Here is a 21,983-nt window from a genome sequence, read left to right on the forward strand (position 1 = left end):
GGGGAGTGTGAGGATTAGTGGTGCTAATCAAGACTTAAAACTTCATACTTAAGATGAAACTGAGACTCAAGAGACTGAATGTGTGTTTGATTGATTGAACGAATACTTGAAAACTGAGTACAATAGGCTCCTTATATAGGAGACGAAGAGACACAAATGAAAAGACACGTCTCATGGTGAAGAGACGCGACTTTAGATGTAAAGACACATCCTTTCGACGAAGAGCTGCAACCATTGGACGAAGAGTCGCATCCGTAGAGCGAAGAGGTGTGACCAATCGTCGAAGGAGTGTGGCTTTTGGCGAAGAGACACGTCTATTGGGCGAAGGGGTGTGACCATCCAAGCGTAGGGGTTCTCCTTGGCATGGCACTTCGTGTATCTGCAACTAGGAGTAGGTGTAATACTGTTAACATAGTCACAATCGTGACATTCCTTCCCATTTAAAATGAGAGCCCGTGTCAAAGAAACGACTTCTGATGTTGATAGAACTCTGAAGAAGCATTGAATCTTTGAAAATCTTCAATCTTTGAGTTATCAGAAACCTTTGTCTTGAACCTTTGCTTCTTGCGAAACCTTTTTGCTTTGACTGCTAAATCGCATGTCATTGCATTTTTCAATTTTTTTTGAGTAGAATCTTGCTTAATCAGGTTAACTGAAACAAGAGATTGATCTTCAAAATTCTTCATGCGATGTAAGATTCCTGGTTCAAAATCTTCCAATAACTGCGAAACATTTGGTAAAAAGGAAATCTTCTCAAGACATTCTTAGATGGGATAACTTGAACTTTAGTAATCACTGGAGAGGATCCACATAGGCGCTCCACATAGGCAATTGCAGCATCCAAGGTGGTAGGGTTGTATTTGTGCACATCGTCTCTCAGGTTGGGTTCGAGTCCGTCGATAAAGCTGTGAAGTTTATTAGAGGGACAAGGGTCTCTATCTCCAGAGTTAGCCTTTGGACCTTCGTGATGTACACGGCCAAGGAACCTGTCTGGCTCAAGCGGCGAAGAGAGGACTGGGAATGAAAATCCCCATTGGCAGGTTCGAACGCCTTGCGAATAGCACGCCGGAATTTATCCCAAGAAGGTGCATGTTTACCATCAGCAACTCGTCGTTGCCACCAAAGAAATGCTGTGTCCTTGAGCAGAGAACTAGCAAGTGCAACTTTTTTACTCTCGACTAAGTCCGTGTTGGACAAGTAGACCTCTATTTTGAATAGCCATTGGTCCAGCACGCGCTTGTCACGGTGACCATTGTACGGTTCCGACAATTTAACATCAAGCTTCTTCTTCTGTGCAGCATTAAAAATTTTATAAAGTAATTGAAGTTCACGATTGTCTACCTCTTTAGTTGGATTTGGTTCGTTTGGTTCGTCCACTGAAGCTTCGGAAGAAGGTTTGGAAGATGCTGCATGTGTAGTCCGAGAAGCAGCAAGACGACTTCGAGAAGTGTTTTGCGTTTGCATTTGATCCAAACGGCTGTGAAGTGATGCGAGGCTTGTGGAAAGTGTGGCCATCAGCTCTTTGATGAGAGTAAGGGCATCTTCAGGTTGACCACCTACATCCTGAGAATTTGGCATGGTTACGTCTCAAAGGGAATAACGAACAGGTGCAAATTCTGGGCTCAAGTTATGGGACTGGTACTCCGGGAGCGAAAATTATGTTTAGAACAGGTTCCGGCTCTGGGATTGGGTAATGATCTCGGGTTCTGTTCTCGAAGAAATTTTGCCGGAATATGGAAGTTGTCTTTGGCTATGACTGCAAAAGTCTTGCGCGCGCAAAATGCACACAAGGCTAGCGCGGGAGAGTGGAAGAGAGGGTGACGCCGACTGTAAACGGATGTTGGAGTTCATTTTGTTCTGGTGGTTTTTTTTTTGTGGTTAAGTTATTTTATTTGGGGGTTTATATGATCAAGTGAGTGAGTTCACATGGGTAAATTTTGGGTAAATTTTAAAAAATTGGGTAAATTTTGGGCTAGGCTAGCCAAGTTTGGGGCGGGCGGGCAAGTTAAAACATTTTTAATGTTTTATACTTAAGTGCAGCCAACGTAATAAACCAGCACCGTAAGAATTCAGCCCATCGTAAGAACTCAGCCAACGAGTAAAAAAAAAAACCGTCAAACTCTGCCATATCGTTGTCGGTCGGGGAAATTTTGCTGATGCTTGGTGTGCTACCGCTTGAGAAGAGGTGTGGCGAAGGGGCACAACACTCCGAGTACTTACTGTGCACAACTCTCTGGGTACACGCAGTGCGCAACTTGCCGGGTACGCCACACACTTACATCTTTGTTCTGTCTTTACTTATAGAATAAGAACATAAAAAATTCAAGTTACCTCATGCTCGTATGCACATGTGTACCACCTTTCTTCTGCTTACATGCAACTCCGAGAAGGGGATAGAGTGTAGCGGCGAGGGTGAGAGGCTCACAACCTTCGGGTTCTGGGAATTTTTTTTTCCTCTGATACCACTGTGAGGATTAGTGGTGCTAATATTATAAATAAGACTTAAAACTTCATACTGAAGATCAAACTGAGACTCAAGAGATTGAATGTGTGTTTGATTGATTGAACGAATACTTGAAAACTGAGCTCCTTATATAGGAGACGAAGAGACACAAATGAAAAGACACGTCTCATGGTGAAGAGACGCGACTTTAGACGTAAAGACACATCCTTTTGGCGAAGAGCTACAACCATTGGACGAAGAGTCGCACCCGTAGAGCGAAGGGGTGTGACTAGTCGTCGAAGGAGTGTGGCTTTTGGCGAAGAGACGTCTTTTGGGCGAAGGAGTGTGACCATCCAAGCGTAGTGTCAAAAATGGGTGACGTGGCATGGCCTTGGACACTCACAGAGTGGGGCAACAGACGTGAACACACACCCAGATACGCAGCCGTGTTGACGTGGCAGATTTTCGCAATTCACGCTGAAAGTGCTGACGTGGCAGTACCGTACTGTCACGTGACACATCCAACCCTATGTGTCTGTGGACAAGCTACAGCATGACCAGGGTTCAGTTCAATCAAGTCAGTCTAGAATAGGAAGTGATCTAACACTTTTGTGAGTCTGTTTTGTAGACCGTGCATGACCAGTCACGCAGAGTAGGTGCAAATCCTCTGGTTGCATACATCATGATCATCAGGTTACAATCAGAACCCATCAGTAGCATTTTTACAGTGCATAGACCTATTTTCCCTATTTTTGACATTTTTCACTTAATATTTTTAAGTGACTTTTGTTGGAACCTAGGCAGGGCAATTTTGCTAAGTTTGTATATAAGCAAACCTACCGCTAGCACTTTCTGGCAGAAGAGGCAGCAAGAGCACTCGCTCAACAGGCAACTCCTCAGCCAAGAACCCTAGCGTTTTTGCTCCACGGCAGATGGGCTAGCGTTTTTGGACAAAACCTCAGATCAGCCAGCGTTTTGCTTTGACAACAGCCTGGCGACAGTAAGAAGCAACTACTCCCGAGCGCTAGCAGATTCTCCACAGCAAGACCATTTTCAGCCCTAGCATTTTTGCATGTGCAAGACACTTTGGCGTTTTTGCAGATCTTCGCGAGGGAATCCCCACAAGCATCAGCGTTTTCAGTTTTCAGCAGTTAGACTCCACAGTAGAACCCCGAACCTTGTAGATCTCACCTTCCCGCAACAGTTTCTCGCCGCACGGTCAGATTCCGCAAGGTTTACAGATTCAGCCAGGAAAACGCAGATTTCAGCATCTGCGTTTTCAGCGCGTTGTCATTGCATCGTCGTCATCGCCGTCGTCATCAACATAGAGTCAGAATTCAGTAGATAAAGATTTGCAGATTCCAGCCATTAGCATTTTCAGATTTCAGCCCGTCTCGTCGTCGTCATCATCGTCGTCAACATCGTCGGCAAGTCCGAGCATTGTAGAGATTTGTGCAATCAATAGTAGACCGCTCTCGCCATAGAGAGTGGGGCCTTCGGAGGAGGTTTTCACAACATTCTGGTGTCATATTCTCTTCTCTCTCTATCTCTCAGTCTCATGCACTTCCATTCACAGTGTCCATTCACTTTGTTTGTGTCCATTGCACTCTCTCACTAAAGGAGCGGAAGGCTCTCCCTTCCGTAAGTAAAAGCAATCCTTGAGCACAGTTCGGAGCACTCATCTTGAGCAAAGTTCAACATTCATTCCGCTGTACCTTACACGTACGGAAATCCCACTTTTTGCTGAGTTGATGACATGGCAAAGCGTACGGAATTGCAGATTTTACACTGGCTGAAAAATTGGCAGCTTTTGGGAATAAGTTGCTTTATTTTTGGAGGCTTTTCACTTACTGCTTTTGGGGCTCTGCTTTTGGGCATCCCTTGTAACTTGTAAATAAGTGGGCAGGGCCCTCACTTCTCAGAGCATCTGGACGCAAAGTCTGAGAGTGAGCACCCTCCCACTCTCTTGTATTTTGAACACAGATTAATATAAAAAGAAATACCAAAAGGGGCGCCAGTCTTTGGGGCCAATACCTCTTGGCACGGAACTACGCTGGGTAGAGTGAATTGTGAACTGTTTGAAGTGAATCTCTGCTGTGTCGCGGTAGAATCTTGACTTGCAGAGTGTCCAAGTTCGTTACAGTGGTATTGTCACGTGACACATCCAACCCTATGTGTCCGTGGACAAGCTACAGCATGACCAGGGTTCAGTTCAGTCAAGCCAATCTAGAATAAGAAGTGATCTGGCACTTTTGTGAGTCTGTTCGCAGACTGTGCATGTCCAGACACTTAGATTAGATGCATATCCTCAGGTTGCACACAGCATGACCATCAGATTCCAGTCAGATCCCATCAGTAGCATTTTTACAGTGCATAGACCTATTTTTGACATTTTTCACTGATTATTTTTAAGTGACTTTTGTTGGAAAGTAGGTAGGGCAAATTGAGTAAGTTTGTATAAATAGAAACCTAGCGCTAGCACTTTCTGGCAGAAGAGGCAGCAGGAGCATTGCTCAACAGGCAACTTCTTAGCAAGACCCCCCCCCCCCCCCCCCCCCCCCCCCCCTCATCAGCAAGGCTAGTGTTTTTGCTTTTGCAAGGACCTAGTGTTTTCATCTACAGGCAGCTTGGCGATTGTTGCACAGCAGATCAGCCCCGGCAGCAGCAAGACCAATCAAGAAGCCTAGCGTTTTGCACTTGCAGGACAACCGGCAGCAGCAGGACCATTTTCAGCCCCAGCGTTTTTGCATCAGCATAGCGTTTTGCAGTTTCACCGCGACGGAACATCAAGAAGCATCAGCGTTTTCAGTTTTCAGCCCTTAGACATTGTAGAACAAGTCTCAAACCTCGCGGATCTCACCTTCTCGCAGCAGATCCTCGCCGCACAGTCAGATCCAGCGCAGTTTACAGTTTCAGCCCGGAAAACGCAGGTTTCAGCATCTGCGTTTTCAGCGCGTTGTCGTTGCATCATCGCCATCGACATCGTCACCGACAGAGTCAGAATTCAACAGATAGAAGATTTGCAGATTTCAGCCCTTAGAGTTTCCAGATTTTAGCCGTCTCGTCGTCATCCTCATCGTCGTCGACATCGTCGGCAAGTCCAAGCATTGTAGAGATTTGTGCAATCATAAGTAGACCGCTCTCGCCATAGAGTGGGGCCTTTGGAGGAGGGTTTTCCAACGTCTCTGGTGTCGTATTCTCTTCTCTATTCTGAGTCTCATGCACTTCCATTCACAGTGTCCATTCACTTTGTTTGTGCCCATTGCACTCTCTCACTAAAGGAACGGAAGGCTCTCCCTTCCATAAGTAAAAGGAACCTTGAGCACAGTTCGGAGCACTCATCTTGAGCAAAGTTTAACATTCATTCCGCTGCACCTTACATTGGTATCAGAGCTTTGACAATGTTCTGTATCACTCGAGGAAAGAACCACATGATTTTTTTTGCTTGTTGAGGTCGCACGAACCCAAGTTCACTTGGGCGTGTCGATTTCTAGTCGTGTTTTTGAAGAGTGACAGGAAACCCAAGAAAGAAGGGCTTGTTCAGCCTGCCCTTGTACCTCTTTTCAGTCATTGAGAGCGGACCGTGCACTTAGCGGCCGGCCAATCGACCGCCAAGGGGTGCGCCCGCGGAAAAGAGTAGAACTCGGGTGAAGAGAATGATCCTTCTCTAACACAGATTGCAAGCGAAAGAAGAACCTCAAGAACTCAAGAACCCAAGAACCTCAAGACCCCCAAGAACCCAAGACCCACAAGAACCCAAGGTCCTCGTGAACTTAAGAACCCAAGACCACAAGAACCCACGACTTCAGTGGATGGTCATCACTCGAAGCGGAATGGATACTTCGCTTGGAGGTGATGAGCATGAGAGAGGCAAAGAAGAATTTTCCCCATCAGGAGGTTTTTTCGACCCTCCCCCTTCCCCATCTACGCCAAGGATTGCACTAACTCCTATGCATGAGTTGCCGCAGTTGTTTCTGGACAGGAAGTTAGAACACGAAGAAAGAAGGGCAGCCATAGATCGTGACTACGAAGAAACAGTGGCAACCATAGATTGTAAGTACTGCTTGGAAGCCAAAGTAAGAAAAGCAGAAAGAGAAGGAGAAAGAAAAGTAGAAAGAAAGGCCGACTTGGAGCGTGAGTGTGGCAAGCGCGCTTGGCGGCCGAACAGAGCGCCCGACACATGAAAGAGATGTTGCGACTTTTTTCTATTGTGCAGGCGCAGTGTGCATAGAATTAGGAAAAGGAGACTCTCTCAGTCTCTTCTTCTCCAAAGCATGACACACACGATTTGCATGATGATAAGCATGATGAATCGAGTGATAATGATGAGCATGATGATTTGCATGATAATGACAAGCATGATGATTTGCATGATCAAGATGTGATTTCTCACAAGCATGATGATTTGCATGAAGATGACGTGATTGTTCATCAGGATGATGGTTTAGTTGATGCTTTCTCTAGTGAAGCTAACGTCATTGCAGATTCGATCGATCACAAAGAATTGATCTTGGCTCTCGAGTCGAGGTCCACAGAACCCCACAAGAAGATTTGATCAAACACGAAGAACCGATCTTGGCTCTCGAGCCTAGGTCCAAAGAACCCTCACAGGAAGTATTATGTGTTCGCATGATTAGTCAGCCCGCATTGTATGAGTGTTTTATTCGTGATTGTATCGTGTATTTTAGTCAGCGTCTTTATGTGATCCCTTTTCCTAGGTATGACATATTGTTCATTGAGCACGTTTCACTCGTGAATGAGCACGGATGTATGCGGATTATTCATGAAAAGCTGAAAAGTATGCATTCAAGGACGTCACATTCCATGTCTCTTTCTTGGCATGACACAATTGTAGAAAGAGCACATGAAAGTATGAGCACCAAGCATGGGCATTTCCGTTGTGAATTGCCACAGTTCATTTGTAAGGTGCAGTGGAATGAATGTTTGCGCTTTGCTCAAGATGAGTGCTCCGAACTGTGCTCAAGGGTTCCTTTTTGTTCTTAGGGAAGGGAGAGCCTTCCGTTCTTAATGGAAGGTGCTATGATCACAACAAAGTGAATGGACACTGTGCGTGCAAGTGAATGAGACTGAGAGATAGAGAGAGAAGAGAGATACAACACAAGAGACGATGTAAAACCCTCCTCCGAAGGCCCCACTCTCGTCGGCGAGAGTGGTCTACTTATGATTGCACAATCTGGTACAAATGGTATGCATGAGACTAATGCAAGTCTAGGCTATGTCGACGATGACGACGGTGATGACGAAGTCGACCTAAGGGCTGAAATCTGCAATCTTTCTATTGCTGTCCAAAAACGCTATGGTTGAAATCTGCAAATCTTCTATCTGCTGAATTCTGACTCTATGTCGATGATGATGTCGATGGCAACGATGCGACGACGACGTGCTGAAAACGCAGATGCTGAAATCTGCGATTTCGGGCTGAAATTGTAAACCTTGCGGAAACTGACCATGCGGCGAGGAACTGCTGTGGGAAGGTGAGATCTGCGAAGTTCGGGACTTGATCTGCGATGTCTAACTGCTAAAACTGAAAATGCTAATGGTACTTGACTTCCCGTCGCGATGAATCTGCAAAACGCTAGGGTGTGTAGCAGAGTACAAAAACGCTAGGGCTGAAAATCTGTCCTTCTGTCGCCATGGCTCTGCAAATGCAAAAACGCTAGGCTGATCTGAGGTGCTGCTGTTGCTGGGATCTGCAAAGGCAAAACGTTGGCTGATCTGAGGTGAAAACGCTAGGTGATGCTGGATCTGCAAAATGCTAGGTCTCCTGGGGGGGTCTGCTGAGAAGTCGCCTGTTGAGCATGGAGCTCCTGCTGCCTCTTCTGCCATTTAGTGCTAACTTTGGTTTGCTTATATATTTTCTTACCCAAATTGCCCTACCTACTTTTGTTGGAAAGTCACTTAAATTAATAAGTGAAAAATGTCAAAAATAGGAAAAATAGGCTAAAATCATTGGAAAATTTCCTTGAAGGATTCTGATGGGAATGCTTATGATCATGTCGTGTGCAACCAAAGGATATGCATCTACACTAAGTGATTGGGCATGCACGGTCTACGAATAGACTCACAAAAGTGCCAGATCACTTCTAATCTAGACTGACTTAACTGAACTGAACCCTTGTCATGTTGTAGCTTGTCCACGGATACATAGGGTTGGATGTGTCACGTGACATCATTGATTTAGATCATAAAGACAAGATTTGATCTCATTGTTTGCATGTAGGTGGTGAACGGTTTGGCATTCCGTCTATTTGTTCATCTACATTGCATGCACAGTCTTTGAGGAAGATTATATTTTTTCCAGTCACTTTACATGGAATAGGTATGTTCATGTTTTTGTGTTGGAAGTGGTTTCAAGAATTTTCAGTCGCGGCGATTCTTGAAGAAAGAGAGTGACTCTAGACGAAGTTAAAGCATCGAAGGAGCCATAGAAGACTTTGTGTCGCTTTCGGCGCGGCCCAAAGAAGCAAGCGTTGCAGACCTTTATGAAGTTCAAGTATCGCACGACCCACACATCAGAGTGGGCCGGCGAAGAGTCCCTTCCAAGATTCCTGATGTTATTGGCGATCTTCATCGACACCATACAGTTCGGTACCAGTACCTCACTTTGAAAAGGAGGGGATGTTACGTGACACATCCAACCCTATGTGTCTATGGACAAGCTACAGCATGACTAGGGTTCAGTTCAGTCAAGTCAGTCTAGAATAGGAAGTGATCTGGCACTTTTGTGAGTCTGTTCGCAGACCGTGCATGTCCAGACACTTAGATTAGATGCATATCCTTTGGTTGCACACAGCATGACCATCAGATTCCTGTCAGATCCCATCAGTAGCATTTTTACAGTGCATAGACTTTTTTTCCCTATTTTTGACATTTTTCACTTATTATATTTAAGTGACTTTTGTTGGAAAGTAGGTAGGGAAAATTGAGTAAGTTTGTATAAATAGAAACCTAGCACTAGCACTTTCTGGCAGAAGAGGCAGCAGGAGTACCGCTCAACAGGCAACTTCTCAGCAAGACCCCCCTCCCCATCAGCAAGGCTAACGTTTTTGCTTCTGCAAGGACCTAGCGTTTTCATCTGCAGGTAGCCTGGCGATTGTTGCACAGCAGATCAGCCCTGGCAACAGCAAGACCAATCAAGAAGCCTAGCGTTTTGCACTTGCAGGACAACCGGCAGCAGTAGGACCATTTTCAGCCCTAGCGATAGCGTTTTGCAGTTTCACCGCGACGGAACACCAAGAAGCATCAACGTTTTCAGTTTTCAGCCCTTAGACATTGCAAAACAAGTCCCGAACCTCGCAGATCTCACCTTCCTGCACAACAGATCCTCGCCACACGGCCAGATCCACCACAGTTTACAGTTTCAGCCCGGAAAACGCAGATTTCAGCATCTGCGTTTTCAACGCGTCGTCGTCGCATCGTCGCCATCGACATCGTCACCGACAGAGTCAGAATTCAACAGATAGAAGATTTGCAGATTTTAACTAGTTTCCAGATTTCAGCCGTCTCGTTGTCGTCCTCATCGTCGTCGACATCGTCGGCAAGTCCAAGCATTATAGAGATCTGTGCAATCATAAGTAGACCGCTCTCGCCATAGAGAGTGGGGCCTTCGGAGGAGGGTTTTCCAACGTATCTGGTGTCGTATTCTCTTCTCTATCTCTCAGTCTCATGCACTTCCATTTACAGTGTCCATTCACTTTGTTTGTGTCCATTGCACTCTCTCACTAAAGGAATGGAAGGCTCTCCCTTCCATAAGTAAAAGGAACCTTGAGCACAGTTCGGAGCACTCATCTTGAGCAAAGTTTAACATTCATTCTGTTGCACCTTACATTGGTATCAGAACGGCTATCATCAGATCCGAATTGCGCCAGGAGATGTCTACATGAGAGCTTTTCGGACGACCTCCGGTTTATTCAAGTTTTTGGTGATGCCTTTTGGCCTTACCAATGCTCCAGCGACCTTTAACCGAATGATGGACAAGATTTTCAGAGAGTACATATCTTTTGTGGGCACTTTCTTTGATGACATTATTGTCTTCTCCAAGGATGAGGCATAACATAAAGAACATCTACTACAGGTCTTTCAGGCATTGCGGGATCACAAGTTGGTGATCAATGCAAAGAAGAGTGAATTTTTTTCTACCAGAGATACACTTTTTGGGACACATCGTCTCAACAGCAGGAGTGCAGATGGACCTGGCCAAGATTGAGACTATTCGCGATTGGCCCGATTTGAAGAATGTCCATGAAGTTAGAAGCTTCTTGGGCTTATGTTCTTACTACCGGTGGTTCATTAGAAAGTTTGTAGAGGTTGCTTCCCCTTTGCATATCTTGACACAGAAAGGAGTCCCTTTCTTGTGGGGACCCACAGAGGTGACTACCTTTCAGACATTGAAAGAGAAACTGACTACATGACCAGTTTTGACTCTGTCGGATTTGCAAAAGTCATTCAAGTATATTGTGATGCTTGTGGTCGTAGTCTGGGTGTGGTTTTAATGCAAGAAGGCCATGTCATTGCCTATGAGAGCCGATTGTTTTCAAGGCCAGAATTGAAAGCACAAATTTATGAGAAAGAGCTTTTGGCGGCTACCCATGCTCTTACTTAGTGACGACATTACCTACTCGGACCGATTTTACGGTCTTTACAGATCACCAGAGTTTATGCTACTTCTTGTCACAGAAGCAACTTTCGGGAAATCAGATGTGGGGGGCAAACATCTTGTCGGAGTTTCACTTCCAGATTGTCCATGTGCAGGGATAGAAGAACTTGGTGGTAGATGCTTTTCCCGGAAGCCGTTGGTTCTGGCTATTTCCGTGATACACTATAGAAGCTTCGAGGATATGGTCGATCAGTATGCCACAAATGCAGATTTTGCAGATGTATTCAATCGAATACAAATATTCCATTCGGGATGGCTACTTGATGAAGAAAACGATGTTGTGCGTTACACAGCCGTTGAGGGAAAAGATTTTAACCGAATGCCATTGTCCACCATTTACGGGTCACCGCGTATCTGCAACTAGGAGTAGATGTAATACTGTTGCATGTGGGGTTCCCCGACGAGGGGGTAGATAATCTCCCCAAAGATTAGTCTGCAACCTTCCTTGAACCAAGGGCAGAAATCCTAACATGGTCAAGACTCGTAGCGGTATCTAGACCTCCACCAATCATGAAGGCGAGAAAATTCCACCTACGGATCCTTCCATTAGCCCACGATTGTGACTATCCAATGTTAGGTGCAACGGATTGAAATGGTGAAGATCTAGGTTTTACACTTCCACAAATCCTTCTCTTTCCTTGCATTAGTAATTCCTTTTAGCTTCAATGGTGGTTCCTTTTCCCTGAAGAGAGGGAATGAGAGAGTGCGGTAGTTATGTGTAGAGGGAGAGAGAAAGAGAGAGAGGAGGAGAATGACACCCGATGGGGTCCCAACCAACCCTCTCAAGGCCCCCCCACACCGTTGCCGATGTAGTGTTTGCTGTAGATTGCGTAATTGGAATGTACAGACATGCAATATCTCAAGTGCAGACTCTACTGACTCGAATGGTGACTGTCGCCGCCTGTAACTCCTCAAGACGAGGCACCTCGAGGGCTGATTTGATGCACCTTTGGATCCTTATCGACGTGGGATTGCAGATGGCCACCAAGGGGCTGATTTGCACTCCTGATGTGAGAGGAATGAAGGGCTGAAAACGCAGATCTTGACGATGCCGACGATGGACAACAATGGAGCACTCGATGCCGGCGAGGGAATGGCCGAGGGGAGGCTCGATGGGCTGCTAAAGTATCTGACCGCAACGGGAATGTAGGGAAGACAGACCCAAGCCGTTCTGACGGGGAGATGGGCTGAAATCTGAAAACACTGGACTGATCTGCAGGGATGGGCAGCACCAGGGCTGATTTGACTGATCTGCCAAAGTACTGGACCGCAACAGGGAGAAGGGCTGAAATCTGAAAACGCTGGACTGATCTGTAGGGATGGCAGTGCTAGGGGATCTGACGATGAAACCCAAAAATGCTGCTGGCTGGCTGAAAACGCTAGGTGCTTGAGTGCAAAACACAAGGCTGAGCTCTGTAATTGACTAGCGCTAGGCCAAATCTGATGAAATTTTTGGCTTCTGGCCTTCTTTACATGGCTGAGAATTGGCTTATTATTTTCCTTAGACTTAGGTAGGGATATCCGTCCACTACACCCATCAAATAAATCATTAAAATGATTCTTTAAAAAGTTAGGCCAAGGGGGTTAGATTGGGTGAAATTGTCGCACGTTTGCCCACCTGGGAATCCGATCGATGCGGGGAATGGCTCATTGGATTCCTTTAACCTAGAACTACATGCACGTCATGCTAGATGCCCACCGCAGTGTAATAACATCTGTCAAAACGTGTGTACAAACCATTTATGCAAGAGGGTTCCAAAATTGGAAAACCTAATCTAATGGACTCGTCCGGACATGCAGGTCAAACAGGCTCACAAAATTGCCGGTACTAATCCTCCTAGGATTCTAGACACTGCTATCTAGGAAGAAGGGGAAAATTGGCTCTGGAAGTCGATGAAGCATGTCCAAGTGGCACACATAGCCACGAGCGTATGACAACTGATATATTTTATAGTGGTTTTACCATGCCTACTTAATAGAATATTTTTTTAATAAAACATTCAAAGAAAATCCTGTCCAATTAGTGGGCTTTCACATGAGTTGCATAATACAAGGGCTTTTTTTTTGGGAAAAGAAGTGGGGCTTGGTACCCTTTTGTGTTATGTAATCAAAATTACAAGCCTGAAAGAATTACATCAGCCCGTAGGCATACAAGGCTAACGGATTTGATAGTGAGAAAACGCTTGAGATATTCAATGATTACAAAGCATAAGGGAAAAACTACTAGTGATGCAAAGTTACAAAAGATGGGTGATACAACAATACAAGGGCTTCTATGATGGGGGAACCATTTTTTTTCTTTAAATATCTAGCGCATTGCAGTTTTAAATGATAGTCCCTTTTCTAAGGGTGGTTGAGTAAGTATCGCTTGAGATGATCTGAAAGTATGTGTTTGCAGTTTATGATGGCTAATGGAGCCCTTGTCCGTGTTCTGATACACACTGATGTCACCAAATATTTGATGTTCAAGGCTGTCGATGGAAGCTATGTTTTTAACAAGGGGAAGGTAAGAGTCGAGCATATTATGTGCGAATTATGTTTTAAAATTATTCTTTGTTTTTAAATTATCCTTCGAGCAACTAAAGCAGAAACCTTGGGAAATGTAATTGTTAAATGAAGTGAACTCTTGAATGTGGCAGATTCACAAAGTTCCAGCAACTGATGTTGAAGCTTTGAAATCTCCTCTGATGGGACTCTTTGAAAAGCGCCGTGCAAGGAAGTTTTTCATTTATGTGCAAGATTATGATGAGAGCAATCCTAAGACTCATGAGGGCTTAGATCTCACAAGAGTCACTCCAAGAGAGATCTTTGAGTACTTCTATTGCCTTGCACCACAATCTGTTTTGTCAGCAAAGGAATCTGTAACATGTGGTCATGGTTGTTTTTTTGTTGTGGAATGCTGTCTGCTATGACATTTATTGCTTGAATTTGTCATTCATGCTTTCGTGAACAGGAAATATGGATTGGATGAAAATACTGTAGATTTCATTGGGCATGCTTTAGCTTTGTACCGGGATGATTCTTACCTTGACCAACCTGCTCTTGAGTTTGTCAAGAAAGTCAAGGTATAATCTATTAAATTTTTGTAAAGAGCCTAGAAGCGAAAGTCAGGATTACAAGTAGTCTTTGTCTTTGACCAGCTGTATTCGGAGTCTTTGGCCCGTTTTCAAGGGGGTTCTCCTTACATTTACCCGTTGTATGGGCTTGGTGAACTGCCACAAGTGAGCATCTACACTTGAACTTTAGTGGCCTTGGCCGTTGGTTGTCCATCTAATCACTGAAGGCTTGTGCAAATTTGCAGGCTTTTGCAAGGTTGAGCGCAGTTTATGGTGGCACCTATATGCTATCAAAACCAGGGTGCAAGGTAGCTGTTGACATGAAAGCAAATTTTTATGATGCCCCTAGCCTGCATTGTTTTTTGATAACCTGTTTGTGGCATACCCCTTGACATTAGTAGCACTTTTTGTTCATGCCTCAAGCCTGCATGACATTCCTCTTGTGATTAGGTGGAGTTTGATGAAGAAGGGAAAGTGTGCGGTGTCACATCAGAGGGTGAGACTGCAAAGACAAAAAAAGTTGTTTGTGATCCGTCCTACCTTCTGAACAAGGTTAGTGCTTATTTCGGTTGAATGTCTTGATCATTAAGAAACGGCATCAACCAGTGAACAAATTAATTATTTTGGATGTGCCATGTCTTCTTTGATGTTTAATTGATTTTTCTCCATTTTCCAGGTTAGGAAGGTCGGGAAAGTTGCACGTGCAATCTGCATCATGAGCCATCCAATCCCGAACACTGGCGATTCACAGTCAGTCCAAATTATACTGCCACAGAAGCAGTTGGGACGGAAGTCAGACATGTAATCAACCTGCGGTAGTAAGTCCTCCCCCTTAGTGAGTCATAATTTATATCTCACATTGGTTACACCTGTTAGGTACGTCTTCTGCTGCTCATATTCTCACAATGTGGCGCCGAAGGGAAAGTTCATCGCCTTTGTTTCAGCTGATGCTGAAACAGATAATCCGAAGGAGGAATTGCAGCCTGGCATCGGCCTCCTCGGACCTGTGGATGAGGTCTTCTTTGACACATATGATAAATATGAACCAGTGAATGAGCCTTCACTAGACAACTGCTTTATATCCAGGGTAAGACATCTAGGTGCTTGCATTTATGTAGTTCTGCAGTTTTGAAAGGTCAATCCTTTGAAACGAGATACTTTTATGAAACAGAGCTATGATGCAACGACACATTTTGAAACGACTGTGCAAGATGTGTTGACAATGTACACAGCTATCACAGGGAAGGTAAAATATCGTTCTCTCCTGTTTAATATTCGGTACTTTTTCAATCACTGAATAGGGCACTTTGGATTTATAAAGCATCATAGTGATAGTGATGGTCCGATGGAACACTTTTTATGTGTTCATGGACCTCATGATTAAGGTGGACGATATTGCACGATTGTGATGCAATTTTTATGTACGCAATGAGCCTTGAAGATTTAGGTAGACTTTAGTTCATTCTCTTCCTGCTTTTGGTCGGTTTTTAGTCAGCTCCTCCTTTTGAGGATTTAGTGGCTCATTGATGGGTGCGCTAGTTCTACGACCCCTCGCTAGTTTGTTTCTTCTTAGAGGAATGAGAAGAATCTGCATCAAGAGGAATCTCCGCTGGAGGGTCGAGCTCTTGTTGAACTCTTGCTTGTTGTGACTACCGGAAGGGGATTACCTCTTCTGCTTTGGAGGAAGATGGTGAGCCTAATACTTGCACCAGATCCAAGGTAGCGTTGGGTGAATTATCCTCCTCAGGTTCTAGTGGACAATTTTGGCTTAAATGAGTGACATATCTTTTCCATATGTTTGAATGCTTAATCATAAATGTGTGCGTACTTCACAAATGATTAGTGCGTTGTTGCAACTCTTTAGGGATAATCATAATGTTTACTTCAAGCTACTTCACAAACAGTTAGTGGGGGTTTTGTATCAGGTTCTGGATTTGAGTGTCGATTTAGCTGCTGCAAGCGCAGCAGAGGAGTGATGTTTTGGAGCTCTCTGCCTACACCTAATCCAACTTTAGTTCTTGAATTCGAGTGAGATCCAAGTTCTGGGCAAGATGTGGATCTATTTAACTGGTCGATTTGTAATGCAAGTTTTGGTTTTGACGCAAATCATTTGCTTTCGAAGTCCTATATCAAATCAATGGCTTGCCTAAGCTCATCATTAATTCTTTGGGTTCTGCTGCATCATCATCTCTTGAACTGTATTGGCTTTTACTTTCTTTCAAATTGACTGAAGGAGTATGGTTAAGCTGTGGCATGAGTCGTGACAATTCTTTGCTTATGTAGGCTGTTTTCTGGTAAAATATGTTTTGTATAGCACACGAGCACATGGAAGAGTTCTTTTAAAAATAAAAATCATTGAGCACGGTAAGGTAATAGGGAGAAACTTAATACATAATCAATGTATTTACAACTACATTACACCCTCAAGGGGCCACTAAGGTCTAACCAACTGAGCTATGCTTCTTGGATAGAAGAGTTTAGCCATCCTGCAAACAGAACACATTGAAGGAGATTTTGGCCTTCTTGTAAAAATTCAAGCTAGTTGTAATCAATTCAAAGAAGTCGAGGTTGGTTGGTATCCTTATGAAATAGTTAACAAGAACAACAGGGGCTCATACTCAACCAATTACTCACGAGTAGGTTGATGTTGGTCCGAAAAGCACTTGTCCTTTATTGAGCTTTTGTTATCCAGATGTGATCATTTGATGCTTTTTATTATCTCCATAGGGGCTTTAGTTAATCGATTACTCATTGGTACGTTGATGTTGGTCCGAAAAGCACATGTCCTCTATCGAGCTCTTGTTATCTAGATGTGATAATTTATACGATTTTGTATTACGTCAATGCATAGGATGGGTTAGGACCAAGGTTCTTGTAGAAGTGCTACTTGGTACCCACACGTTGTGTAAACAAATCCAAATACCATTGATTCTTATGATGTCTTGCTTGATAAGCCGCATACATTAGACAAAGTCTTAGGCGAAGGGATTGGAAATGCACGAATTGGTACTAGTGAATTTTGTTAAATCAAGTTTAATTATGTTGTGATATTGGGGTAACCTTTCATGCACCATCTGCAAATGTCCCAAGAATGGGATTATTACTACATATACCTTAGACAACTTGGATCAATCAGAGGAATAGATTTGATTGTTCCTACTGAAGTACTAGTTATGAGCAGCACTCCTAGTGGATACATGAACATCGCCTAAATTTTAATGGAACTTATTTTTATACTCATCACCTTAAGGGGTTATAATTGCCCATGTCTATCTCTACGCTCTCTCCTATAGCCAGGCTTAAAAACATGGGTCCTAGCTCAATCCAATTACAATTATTGCATTAGGGAAGGCTCTTTGATTGGTCATTTAGAATAGCACAAAACTAGGTGTGCAAAATACCATAAGGCTCGGCTTGTTGCAAAGGGTTATGCACACCAAAAAGGCATAGATTATGAAGAGACTTTTGCTCCCACTTGTCGTATGACTACTGGGCGTTTTCTATGTGCATTGGCAGCTCATTTTCGTTGGAATGTACATCAATCAGACATTGATACTGCTTTCTTGAATGGTGACATATTTGAGGAAGTTTATGTAACGCAGCCTCGTCGTTTTGTCAAGAAAGGACAAGAGGACAAAGTGTGCAGATGTAAGAAGGTTTTGTATGGGTTGAAGCAATCTCCTCGTGCTTGGTATGAGAAAGCTGACACTCATTTGGTCAAATGAGGCTTTCGTAACAGTCCAACAGAAAGCACATTGTATGTAAAGCGCGAGGGTGATGTACTTCTCAGTGTGGTTCTTTATGAGAGACATATTGCTGAATTTAAGGCTGATTTAACTGCTACTTTCAAGATGATTGCCTTGTGTCAGAAAAGTTACATAGACATTGCTATGTAAGTTTGGACTTGAGGATTGCAAACCTATTGCCACTCTTATGGAAACAGATTTAAAATTGAGTCTTCATGATGCTGGTGATCTTGTAGATGTCACTCTTTATCAAACTTCTATTGGATGCCTCATTTATGTATGCAACACGAGGCCGGATATTTAGTTTGCAGTCTCACAGGTCAACAGATTTATGCGTAGCCCAGGGTCTAAGCATTGGCAGGTTGTCAAGAGGATTTTCTACCTTAGTGGCACTTTATATCTTGGCTTGTTTTATCCCAAGGGGGGATCATTGTTGCCAAACTTACATGATTTTTCGGACTCAGATTGGGCTGGTTGTTTTGACACGCAAGTGTCCACAAGTGGTTTTTGTTTTATGCTTGGCAGTTTATGTATATCATGGTTGAGCAAGAAGCAACCTACTGTGGCCACTTCTAGTTGTGCGGTTGAGTACAGGACAGTCTTCACAACTACGGTTGAGTGTGTATGGCTCAGACGCCTTATGGCTGATTTGGGTGTTGGACAAGACACTGCCAACACTATCTACACTGACAATCAGAGCGCATTGGCAGTTTTGAGGAACCCAGTTTTTCATGCTTGCACAAAGCACATTGAGATGCATAACCACTATGTCAGGGAGAGGCTCTCAACAAGAGAGATTAGCTTGGCTTATGTGCCAAAACAGGACAACCTTGTAGATCTTTTACAAAGGCATTGTCTCGTGAGAAGCTCGAAGCTTTCCACAAATATTTGGGCTTACTCCCCTTTGTGGATTGATCATGTCCTCAGGGCATGGCACTTCCCTTTACTTAAGTGCCAGCTCTTGTTCACCGCATCACTCCAACGGGGATTTGTTACCATATACATGTGGTAGTGATGTGTGTGAACACACTAGGACCGCCGGGGTATTTTCCCCCTCTTTAGGAGGTTTCCCCCCCGTGCATTGTATATACGTCCCTCACTCTAGAGCTATATATCTTTCCATTGCACACTAAATAATACACTCTCTATTGTGTGCATTAAGCTTCCTTCGTCTTCTCCAAGCTCTGTGTGTTTTCCTGCAACCCTAATTCCAACACTTTTTAACATATCCAAACAAATAATAACTTTGAATGAGAAAAACCATGATTGCTAGTACCATTGTAGTTGACTTCAATAGCTAGGGTTACGTGCGATCTGATATTAACTTGTAATAGTTGTGAAGAAGGTTGATGGGGAACGTCACTTCCTTGTGCGCTATCTATTTGAATATAGCTGACATATGGCCCTAACTTTTGGAAGAAGCCATATGCAAACCCAAATATTGGTTGATTCTAGTTTAGATAAAAACTTTGATACTACTATTGATTTATTGGCGATGCATTGTGGATGCAGCCTTGTGAGGGATCTCGTGTGGTTAGCAGCCTCATGGTTTATGGCAGCAAGTCAAGGTGGTTGACAGATTTAGCAAGTTTCTAATTTGGTTTGACTGGTCTAAACTATTTCTAGGTTTGATAAGGAATATTTCTTCCTCTAGCCTTAAAGGATTCTTCGCCCTACCACCCTATTATATAAGCCCTCGGTTGTCTACATTTAGAATCTCCTGCCCACATCTATCAGCCGGCCCTTGGCCTTAGTCCCTGAGCCCCCCATGGGTTTGCCCTTGCCTTACTTCATTCTCAAATACTAGTAGGAATTTTTTTCTCAAAAACACTAATGATTTCCATAGTGACATGTGTTAAGTATGGAGCTTGATTTACCCTTGTAATTTTCTGTGGTAAAAGCGCACATTTGTAAGGCCCCCATTATGAGGAGAAGCCATCGTGCGTGAAGGAAAATCACTCACCGGAAACCAAAATTTTCACGGACAAGAATCAGGGACAACTTTAGAGGCCTCGTGGGCGGAGGCCCTCGAGACTTTCTTTTCGCCGGAATATTCTTTTTCGTCGGAATATTATGGCCGGCCGGCGACCGGAAAGTAGTCGGAAAACAACCGGTCGGTTGGCCGTTAGTCAATGGCCGATGACTGGTGGTCGGAAGTCAATGGCCGGTGGCCGGTGGCCGAATTCAAAAGCGGACTTGTCTTCTCAAGGGCGGCCGCACATGGACGGATTGGAGGGTCCGATTTGGACTTATTCGCACAAGGGTGGCTACACATGGATGTCTCTCATAAGAGAGGGCAACCCTTTTGGCCTATAAAAGGAGGCCATTTCTACACACATTTCATAGTGTGGAATTGATGCAACAAGGTGAGTATGAGGTGGTGAGAGTGAAGCAAGGCGGGAGCTCCATTAAGGGTATAATCCCTTTGTAAACTACTTCTTGTTTTGAAGTACTAAGCCATTGAGTGGCTGCTTTCCCGTGGATGTAGCCCACATTGGGTGAACCACGTATATCGTGTGTACTCTCTCTCTCTCTCTCTCTACTCTATAATCTTGTGTATATAAATCTGTCTCTCTCCATTAAGTAATCTACTCAATTATCTATTTAGCTACGTCTTATTTCCTAACAACTGGTATCAGAGCAAGGTTTGCTCGTAGCTAAATTATCTCAAGGAAAGGATTCCTTGAATTGCGTGGGAGTTATGGCGGAGGAAGGGAAGCTCAATATTGAAAAGTTCAACGGCAAAAACTACCAACATTGGAAGATGCAGATTGAAGACTATCTCTACCAGAAGGACCTCTATTTGCCACTAGGCGGTCTTGCGAAGAAGCCCGCAACAACGGCAGCTGAAGCATGGATTGTCCTTGATCGAAAGGAACTGGGAACAATCCGGTTAAGCTTGGCGTCAACGGTGGCCTTCAATGTTTCGGAGATGAAGACCATGGAGGACTTGATGAAGTCACTTGACGACTTCTACGAGAAACCATCGGCATCCAATAAGGTATTTCTTATGAAGCGCTTGTTCAATCTAAAGATGACAGAGAATGGTTCAGTTGCAGAACACCTAAATGACTTTAGCACAAACATAAGTCAACTTCGATCAGTGAAAATCAATTTCGATGACGAAGTGCGAGCTCTCCTTATACTATCATCTCTACTGGATAGTTGGGAGAGCCTTGTGATGGCTGTAAGTAATTCTATCTCTGGCACAAATACTCTTAAGTTTGATGATGTTGTGGGTGTTCTCCTAAGCGAGGAAATGCGAAGGAGAAGCACAGGAGAATCATCAAGTGCTGCACTATCAGTGAAAACAAGAGAAAGGCTTAAGGAGAGGTTCAAAAACCAAAAGGGTCGTGATCGCTCAAGGCGGAGCAAGTCACGCACAAAGTCAGTTCTTGAATGTTGGAACTGCGGCAAGAAGGGCCACGTCAAGAAGGATTGCTGGTCCAAGAAGAAGAAGGAGACAGAGTCTCAAGACAACAAGCCAACATCGGAGGCCAATGTGGCAGGTAAAGTAGAGCAAGATGCTCTAATTCTCTCATTAGACAATGTGTCTAATTCCTCGATAGTAGATTCTGGGGCTTCATTCCATGCGACACCACAGAAGCAACATTTCCAAGACTACATCAAAGGTAATTTTGGGTATGTATACTTGGGAGATGATGAAGCTTGTGAGATTGTCAGCAAAGGTACAGTTTCTGTCAAAACTGCTAACGGAAATGAATGGAAGCTTAAAGATGTTAGGCATGTTCCTTCTCTTCGCAAAAATTTGATCTCTACAGGACAATTGGACGATGAAGGTCACAACATTGCATTCGGAAACAAACGGTGGAAGATCTCAAGGGGATCTTTGGTGGTTGCCAAGGGTGAAAAAGTCGGTACACTTTACTTGTGTACTGTTAGCGCGCAACCTTCAGGTTGTGCAGCAACTACAGAAGTTGACAGTGCGGTGTGGCACTACCGACTTGGGTATATGAGTGCCAAAGGAATGCAAATCCTTCAAACAAAGAAGCTTCTACCATGTTTGAAAGAAGTGGACTTAGAGTTCTGTGAAGATTGTG

General features: G+C 44.0%; 1 protein-coding gene across 2 annotated transcripts in view; it reads left to right on the forward strand.

The window, feature by feature from the left end:
- Positions 1–16,338, forward strand: part of LOC147428961 (guanosine nucleotide diphosphate dissociation inhibitor 1-like) — a 35,502-nt gene extending 19,164 nt beyond the window's left edge. For both annotated transcript variants that reach the window (XM_086494929.1, XM_086494928.1), the window contains exons 5-14: positions 13,519–13,626; positions 13,760–13,932; positions 14,074–14,185; positions 14,261–14,341; positions 14,422–14,484; positions 14,627–14,728; positions 14,853–14,977; positions 15,053–15,263; positions 15,348–15,422; positions 16,102–16,338. In XM_086494929.1, the coding sequence (XP_086351055.1) occupies positions 13,519–13,626; positions 13,760–13,932; positions 14,074–14,185; positions 14,261–14,341; positions 14,422–14,484; positions 14,627–14,728; positions 14,853–14,977; positions 15,053–15,263; positions 15,348–15,422; positions 16,102–16,152 (1,101 nt within the window). In that variant the 3' untranslated portion in view covers positions 16,153–16,338. The remainder of the gene's footprint in view (positions 1–13,518; positions 13,627–13,759; positions 13,933–14,073; positions 14,186–14,260; positions 14,342–14,421; positions 14,485–14,626; positions 14,729–14,852; positions 14,978–15,052; positions 15,264–15,347; positions 15,423–16,101) is intronic.
- Positions 16,339–21,983: the final 5,645 nt, after the last annotated feature.

This window comes from Adiantum capillus-veneris, chromosome 22 (assembly GCF_014529385.1).
Source record: "Adiantum capillus-veneris isolate H3 chromosome 22, ASM1452938v2, whole genome shotgun sequence".
Classification (NCBI taxonomy): Eukaryota; Viridiplantae; Streptophyta; class Polypodiopsida; order Polypodiales; family Pteridaceae; genus Adiantum; species Adiantum capillus-veneris.